We start from the raw sequence: 8,853 nt of genomic DNA on the forward strand, positions 1-8,853 counted from the left end.
ATATACAATTTCTGAGAAAACAGCCTATAGAAATTTAATAAGCACAAAAATGGCCTAAATGTTACAAAGTTCGTCAAGAAGCATCAAACTTCACAGGAGTACACAAAGAAAACCGAAGGCAAAGAAACAATCAACTCCAAATTCTTTTAAAATCAGGCAGACATCCCATTAATTCAATGAAACCTAACAGGCATGCATTTAGTGGAATCAGAAATTCTGATGACAAAAATCTTGATTTCGAAACTTAACTCAATCTAGTTTCATTCAATTGCCGGAACAAATTAAATTAAAATAATGCCAATTAACAGTATCAGCAAAAATTAAGTATTCCTAATGTTTTCTACATTACTTCAGAAGACTAATATATAACCAAGAAATACCAACTAATGTCCATAAATTGGTGAGGCGGACAACGGAAAACCTTAAGGAGAAGCTACATTAAGTATGGGGGATTATAGTAGATAAGCAGGCTACCATATTGAAGTCTAAACACTTGGCATTAATAAAAAGTAAAAGAATAAAGGTGATAGGATGAAGACAGGACAAGGTGTACAGTGAAAGCAAAAGTAACATTAATATGCTGTCTTTGTGTAAAAACTAAAAAGATGGAAGGATGTACCCACTTTTTTCAATGCAAAGTGGGTTAAAAAGGTTTGGAATCTCATGTTGAATGTAAGAGAGCTGGTGCTTTAGTGTAACGAGACAATAGGTTCTCAGTAACTTACTCAGTGCAAAGTGTTCACAGAACACGCAAATGTCATTTTGAATGGTTGGGATCATATAATGCCTAACAATGTTCAAAAATTGCTCACAGCTGGACGTTAAGGGGAAGTTACAAACCAACACATATAGCTTGAGTCTGGATGTAGAGAAATTGTAGGATTTCTGAATGCAAGATGTTCCTTTCACCAACTTCAGTTAACTTAGTTATTTTAGTAAATTTTTAGTTCACAATACATCCCAATATTTGAGGAGGATTAGTACGGTAAAGGATTTCCATGGTTTGCACCGGCCTTTGACATCAGGTTTCATTTCAAGATTAACCAGGGCCTTTGACATGCAGCTCTTCACAAGTAATTTTCATTTTATTTGTAGATACAAATTTACTTATCCAAAAAGATGAGCATCAATGAATCAGAATCATTACCCAAATTCTGGAAAAGCACGAAGATGCACCAGAAATTCTGGCACATATTTGATAATGCAAGCGCAGTGAACTATCTCTCATGCATCAAATATTTGAAAATTTTGCGCATAGATACACGACGACGACATTAAGGACCCCAAGAGAGAAACTAAATATATCCACTCGATTTCAGCAGAAACTTTTGCAAATGCAACGAATTACATTGGAAATGTTACTCATGGGAAAATGTGTACGAACATGGACAAAAAGCAACAAATAAATGGATTAAACCGTTTCATTTATCAATGATTTCCATAACACGGATACATGAAAAATGTGTTGGACCATTGAAGTGAAGGATTACTAGGTTCGAAACTTTTACCTTGCTTCAAAGCAAATGGCAGCTGAAGATAATCAAAAGCCTCGAGTATAAGCTCCACGTCTTCTAATAATACTTCTTCTGCATTACACAGATCAGAATTCGCTTTTAAATCTACTACAGACATGAGAATGGAAAAATAAAAGAGAAGAAAAAAGAAATTGGTATAAGATGCATATACTGGATGAATGATCATCCTTCAACTATGAAGACGTGTAACACATACAAAATCATTTTCTTCTTTACAAGATACAAAATCTGTTTGGCCATGAAATATGATCAGGTTCTGATCTTCAAATTATTTTCAAGTTCCAAAAACAGGCTTAGACCAGAAATTTCACTTCCCCTCACAAACCTTCAAATGCACGTCCTAACACAAGTTGAAGTTCAAAAATCAAATTTTCAAGTTTCAACTTCAAAACGTATGGGCAAACGGGACTTAGAGAATTATATAAAAATCCATACTATTCAGTAGCTCAGACTAGTGCCTAACATTGTGCGGGTGATCACACCTATATAATCTCTTGAATTTTTTTATTGTACAAGACATGCAGTTTTCATCATATTAGCATAAACCGATAGGGTTGAGTTGAATTACCATTCCATAAGGTGATCTTGAGTTGCTCCTTTTGAATGTCCTTAATATATCTGCCTAGATAACCCAGTATCAGTTGCCGCACCAGCCCTTCAAACATCCTCCTACAAACGATGATTGTGAGGCTATGTATTGTATGTTTAAGCATAAAACAATCAATTCTCCCCACGCACTGCAAACCAATCCACTACTGATTAGGGTTTTTATCAAATGACAAAATACGGAACAAACAAATATTCGCCGGAGAAGAGAAGAGGAGATGTTGGCGTAGAAATTGTTCGAATGCCGATACACTCATTGTGGGCCTTTGAATTGGAACTCGCTATAGCCCAACAATTTTTCACTCAAATAGCCAATCCATTTAAGTTATAACCCAAATTCAATTGTTACTTTAGCCAACTTCAGAGACCCAAAAATGAAGTTGCAAAAATATGCAACTGATGGCTCGTGCAAAATTCTCTCTCTCTTTAATACGTAGCAGATTAGTGATGGCTCATGCTAGCACGGACCCAACAATATATTTTTTTATTTTTTTTTTCTATGTAATCAGTTTGTTGCGTTGAAGCAAAAAAGAAAATATCTTGCAGATGTATTGATATTAACAATTTTATCGACACAACATAGTATATTAAGAGAATACAAGCGGTAGGTCCTGGGTTCGAGTCACACTGGAGGGGAAGTGTGGAAACACTATAAATCCTCCTAAATGGGGTGGGGAAAAAAAAAAAGAGAATACAAGCAACAATCATGATGATACCTCAATACTTGCATTAAGATGTTTACAATTTAGAACTCATAATACTTTGTTTCTTTCTTATGAGAAATCAATTTATTTTCATTTTTGAAAATTTAAGATGGCACAAGACTGCATAATCTTTTCTCCGGTCTCAAAAGATGCTCTCGCAAACTCACAAAAACTGGAGTCATCTCCTCTGAGAAATCAACAAATCTTTCTACCATAGCAGCCTATAAAACTACACAGACCAAAATTGAAACGCTTTCAGTTTCAAGTGATTGTCGCAGAACATATTGAGGCAAATCATCACTACCCATAATGAAATTATGAAATCAGATACCTAAATGCTTATTTGTATCAACTTAAGTCTCAAAGAATTCGATGATCCAAGGAAGTGTATCTCTTGATAGTGCCACAAAACATTATATAAATGTAAATGCCTAGTATGTAAAATCAAATTGCACCTTTTAACTCACCCATATAAATTAACAATGCAAATGACGTCATGCAGAAAGCGTGCATAATATCAGAGAGAGAACTTAATTATTGTCATCATTTTTTTATTTTTCAAGTAATCTTATTAACTACTAACACCCGTAATACTGAAGGTAATGCATACCTCTTAGACTTGTATACGGCTACATCAATGCAATGCGACAATGTACTCCAAATCCGATTAAAGCCAACAAATTCAAAATGGAATCCTGTAACATAATTAAATCATCAAGATCTCCATAGAAATAATTACTATGCATGAATTCAAGATCAAATGACTCATTATGCCACTTACTTCTAGATATTGCAAGCAAACAGAGATGTATTAAATAAGTGTTATCTGGTTTATCACTATGGACAGGAAAGACTACATTCCAATGCAACTAATATTAAGGTGAAACATTTATCAATTGCCTAGGCTCATAGGTTATAAACAATGTAGAATAAAAACCTATTTATGAATCTTTATACATAATGAAAAGAAATGTAATGGTTTGCCCTTGTCTTTTATATCGGAGGTGTTGACACCTAATTTTTGCCCTTCAATAATTTTATTTAACTATTCGAGCTTCTTGAATCACAACGGAGTAAGATACACACTTTTACTGATCAAAATGATTTTACAAAATTATTTCGGTGATATTTTTGTCATTTCATTTGGCAAAATAGCATCAAGAATATTATTGTATATCATTCGTATATCTGTATATGTTTAGAATTTCAAAACATAGTTATCAAGATTTAAATGCAAAATAGTGGGAAAAATTATTTAATTAATTGTTTAAGCTAAACAATGATTAATTGATAAGTATTTTGCTCCGTTAAATCAAGAATTTCGACTAATTGAATAGATGATCAATTACATCTCAATTGCATGATTAATTAAGCTTTAATTGCAATAGTTTCCAAAATTGGTTATAATTGAAATGACCGGATTGATTCACGCGTTAATTATGGATGCATTGAAATATGTTGGTTAAGTTTGTGTTATGGCAACATATGCATAAATGACCATCTTCGCTTTAAATCTGTTAAGTCATCGAAATTGGACCAAAGCCCATTTCTTCCCCACTTGGTGACCCGGTGATCACGCCAACTCTAGTCCTAAAAAGAATAAGCGGTCGCTGCAAATATAATCCAGTCTACAAGTCCGGAGTCGGATCCCACAGAGAACTAACGTTAGCTATAACTGTTCAAAATCACTAAGAAAATAAGTTTCAACGATATTTTGAATTATAAAGATTAAGACTTTTCTTTTAAACTACTTAACTAATAAATAATAAAGCAGTAAAAATTATCAATTAAAGAGGATGAGTTGGAAACAAGATTAAGGAGGTCTAGGGTTATGATTTCCCCAATTATCGGAATCCCACTTACTACGTTAGCTACAATCTCGCCGATTTATTCTCTACGGATCATGCAAACTCAACTTACCGTAACTCTCTCTCGAGCAATCACAATAATTTACTAGACACATTCTCTCGAACTACTCTAGCTAGCAATTTCTCTATGACCACGTCAAAGCTTCGTAGAGTGACTTTGTTCAACAACAACCTAAATATGCATTCTTTCTCAAGCAACACATAATAGATAGGCACGGTCAATCGATGGCCATTCAATCAACTAAAATAAGGATATAGTTGAACAAGTAGAAAAATTCAACGGTTTAATTATATAAAACCCTTTCTAAATGTGGATGTTTGTTTAAATTAGCTTAAGCATCATTAAACACTTGTTGGTTGATGATTCGAATAAATGGACGTGTATCTCATGAACTTGTCATCTATTTTAGCCCAAATTCTCAGCATGAAACTTGATTTCTACTCTGACTTATAAGCTCATGTTAGCACTAGTGATTAGTCTTGGCTTATGCATATATAGAACTCAGTTTACTTCACTATTAGGTTTAAGCCATCATGTCTTACCTGCTTGATATGATATGGACAACCTGATAACAGTCTAAGTGTGTGTAAAGGTGATGAACTATGAATCTTGGGTTTAAATGCTTATCTATCTTAAATGACCAAACATGTACCTCTTTAATATGACAAGACTGTTGAGAATTTGTTTCAAACATATAATAGTATGAATTGTTGTTTTCAGTAATTATAATGAGTTAAGATTTATGTGGTTTATGAGACAATTCTATGGGACCCTCCAAGTTTCCAGTAAATGAAAAAGGTAATACTGTGAAAACAACATGTTGAAATCGAGTATTGGGATCTCTGTGCAAAGATAGTAGTATATATGTGTAGTCTTGTTCCTTTTTGGGTGTCAACTGTGTTGTGTCTTGCCCTATTGCTTCTTAATGTTATAAATTTGATAAGTTAAAATGTTGTTCCTCTGATAAGACAACATAGACTATATCATGATAAGACAGCATAGACTATATCATGTCCACACTTGACTATTTCCATGCTTAGGATACCCTCCCGGTAATCCAAACTCTCTTGTGTCTTTTCCTAAGTATAAAAAATAAAAATAAAAACGATGGAGTATAAAGACTAGTCCATATGACCACCCTTCCCTTCTCCTCCTTTCTTATCAATGTTTCTGATATGTTGAATGGTCTGCTTGATGATTTGATCTTGAAAAAAAAATGTTCCCTTTGGCTGTGCATATCCCTTGTCAGCGTGAGTGTTTTGTTTAGTCTTCTTGAGACCTTGAACTGCTTGAAACCAGTACTTTCTTTCTTTGAATGCTCCACCTGAAAGTTGAACTTTAAGTGTATACCACATATTGATAAAAATAAAGACAGTTCATGGAGCTTTTATGCCCTTTCCGTCTCCCCTACAATGTACTGAAAATCTCAGCTGCTATGTCAGTTTTCTTTAACAAGTATTGTGATAGTCTCTAAGAAATTAATATGTTGAGTATATATTGGTGTATATGAATGTAAACATGTGTGTTTGAGACTGATTTAAAATGAATACTACACCCTACTTGCTCACACTGCCTCTCTCATTCTTCTTCCTTCTCATGTGATACTGTTGTGGTTGGATATTTACTATGTATACAAGGTATATACTCCATATATACCCCAGTATATATTGGGTTGTATATCGTGTATATCCATGGTATATCATGTTTTTTACTTATGAATTGAAATTGATATTAGCTGAATTGGGCTTATCCTTATTAAATGCTATCTCCCTAATAATTAATTTGGGCCTTCCTGTCATTATTTGCGTACAACATCACATTGGGCCTGCTGATTTCCTTTTTCCCTTAAGCATGTTTAGGCCTGTCTCTCCTTTTGCTTGTTCTGATTCCTCTTATGATACTTCAGCATATACACTGAATTATACTTGATATACGTTTGTATACGTGATCATGGTTAAGAGCCTTTCTTTATATTCATAATGAATTAATTGTTGAGTGCATATGCTCTCTAACCACATTTTCCTTTTTCCCCTCTCGTCCTTGCATGATATATACAATGCGGGTCACTCGGGCCAAATATGCACAAGCCACAGTGTTGGGCCAGAGGCCCAACATCCCTTTTCTTTCCAACGAGTCTGGGTAAAATTTTTGAAGGTCCAACCATGGGTGAAATTGGTTAACTCGTGGGCTCAGTAGGCCCACCAACCTTTCCTTCTTTTATTTTGTTTATGTATGTATTTGTGGATACTTTTTAATGGATGCTTGTGATATTAAACCCGATTGGTTAAATCTAGACGAAATAGGCAGAAATATACGTATATCGTTTAAAACTAATAGGAACACAAATAGTTTTCAAACTTGAGCCTAACAAAAGATAATATTGCTTCAAAGAAATTGACAAGAAATATGTCACGACCCAGCTAGGGGCCGCGACGGGTACCCGGGGCTAACCGCCGAGCACCGCTCGCTCTATTACCCTCCTTACCCGATTAATGCCTTATCATCACATTTATGCTTAAAACATGGAAAAAGATCATAACTTATATGGAAACATAAACACTTGTGTATATAGAAAGGTTTGGTACACCAAAATAATGAGTGCACGTATACATGAAAGATGTGAGACCATGATACCCACACTACACATCTACGAGCCTCTACTGACATACTATACAATGGACGGAACAAGACTCCGTCATGCCCAAAATATATATATACATATGTACCAAAAGAGAAATCACAAGCACCTCCGAACAATGGAGTGCTCTCAACAGCTGACAGCTCCTAAGTATCTGGATCAAGCTCGCCTCCCTGTCTACCTGTGGGCATGAACGCAGCGTCCAAAGAAGGGACGTCAATACGAATATTGTACTGAGTATGAGAGGCATCAACAATGAAGAAAGGCATCAATAATATAATGAGAGCATCAATATAAAGCATATGGATCTGACCGATAATCATAAATGGAATAATGCATGTTGTCTTACTCATACTTATCATCGTAACATGTATGCATCATATGTAAGCTGCCCGCCCATGTCGGACCGGTGTGATAATCAATAATATAAGCCCGCGTCCAGGCCTCCCGCGTCCGGGGTACCATCTCATGCCGCCCACTAGTGGTGTCTGCCCACGCCCGAAGGTCGTGGTGTATCCGTATCGCCGCCCGCCGAAGCGGTGTCTGCCCGGCCAACTAGGCCCGGTATGCAATGCTCATGCCATGCTTATCATAAAATAATCATAATAATGTACTTATTGTAAAATACTTATCTTATCATAACACATGCGTAAGGTTTGAGAACAACTTTACTCTATCGGGGTGACGTAAGGTCGTGACCCCCCCCCCCGATGACTTTATGGAGCAATTACGGACATTCTTCCTCACCTTGAAAGGACTAGTACATAAGGTGAGTGTAGGCAAGGACTAACATCATCATATCGTATAACTTATCTCATATAGACATTTAACTTTTTGGAATGTAGAAGCTCATGGAAAGATGGTAATTCGGACTATAAGATTCATGCCATTGGAAAGAAAGGACTAGCCTCACATACCTTGTCGTTTAGCTAAGTTGTTGTCCACTTATTCTCCTTCGATACCACGTCGTCACCTTCATGAGAGAATTCGTATTACATTAGTTAATCGACTATGAGAACGCATCGTTATCCCTAGAGAAAATTAGGCGGCGTTTCCTTTGAGTTTAACACTTATATCATGACCTATACACCATTTGTAACGTATTCATAATTATAACACGTAAACTTCTATGATTCCATCCAACTACCATTCCATAGTGACACCATTTACTCAATCATGACCCATTCCTATGTTTTTCTACATTTTAAGTATCTAAGCCTTCCAATACCTTGAATCACGTGGTATAGTCATGAAACATACCTTAAATGATGATTGAACAGGCCTTGAGTTGAAATACTTCACTTAGCCAAAACCCTAGTTCCACCCTTTTAAGGATTTCTTGACTTAGATGATCCTTTGATGCGTTCTTACACTTGTTTTCATGAACTTAGTGGTGTTGATCTTGATGTTCCCTTTGATTCTCTTGAATTCTTATGAAGGAAATATTTGGAGAGTTCTAGAGCATTCTTGAGTTGTATGGATGAATAATGAAATGTAATGA

The 8,853-nt window shown here is 35.5% G+C and overlaps 1 protein-coding gene across 6 annotated transcripts in view; it reads right to left on the bottom strand.

The window, feature by feature from the left end:
• LOC132643700 (uncharacterized) overlaps positions 1 to 2,557 on the bottom strand; it is an 85,098-nt gene extending 82,541 nt beyond the window's left edge. For 3 of the 6 annotated variants that reach the window (XM_060360225.1, XM_060360224.1, XM_060360223.1), the window contains exons 1-2: positions 2,104 to 2,556; positions 1,509 to 1,586 (exon numbers count right to left, since the gene is read on the bottom strand). In XM_060360225.1, coding sequence (XP_060216208.1) covers positions 1,509 to 1,586; positions 2,104 to 2,248 — 223 coding nt within the window. In that variant the 5' untranslated portion in view covers positions 2,249 to 2,556. Of the gene's footprint in view, positions 1 to 1,508; positions 1,587 to 2,103 lie in introns of all 6 variants that reach the window. The other 3 variants (XM_060360228.1, XM_060360227.1, XM_060360226.1) reach the window with 2 other exon arrangements.
• Positions 2,558 to 8,853: the final 6,296 nt, after the last annotated feature.

This window comes from Lycium barbarum, chromosome 6 (assembly GCF_019175385.1).
Source record: "Lycium barbarum isolate Lr01 chromosome 6, ASM1917538v2, whole genome shotgun sequence".
Lineage (NCBI taxonomy): Eukaryota > Viridiplantae > Streptophyta > Magnoliopsida > Solanales > Solanaceae > Lycium > Lycium barbarum.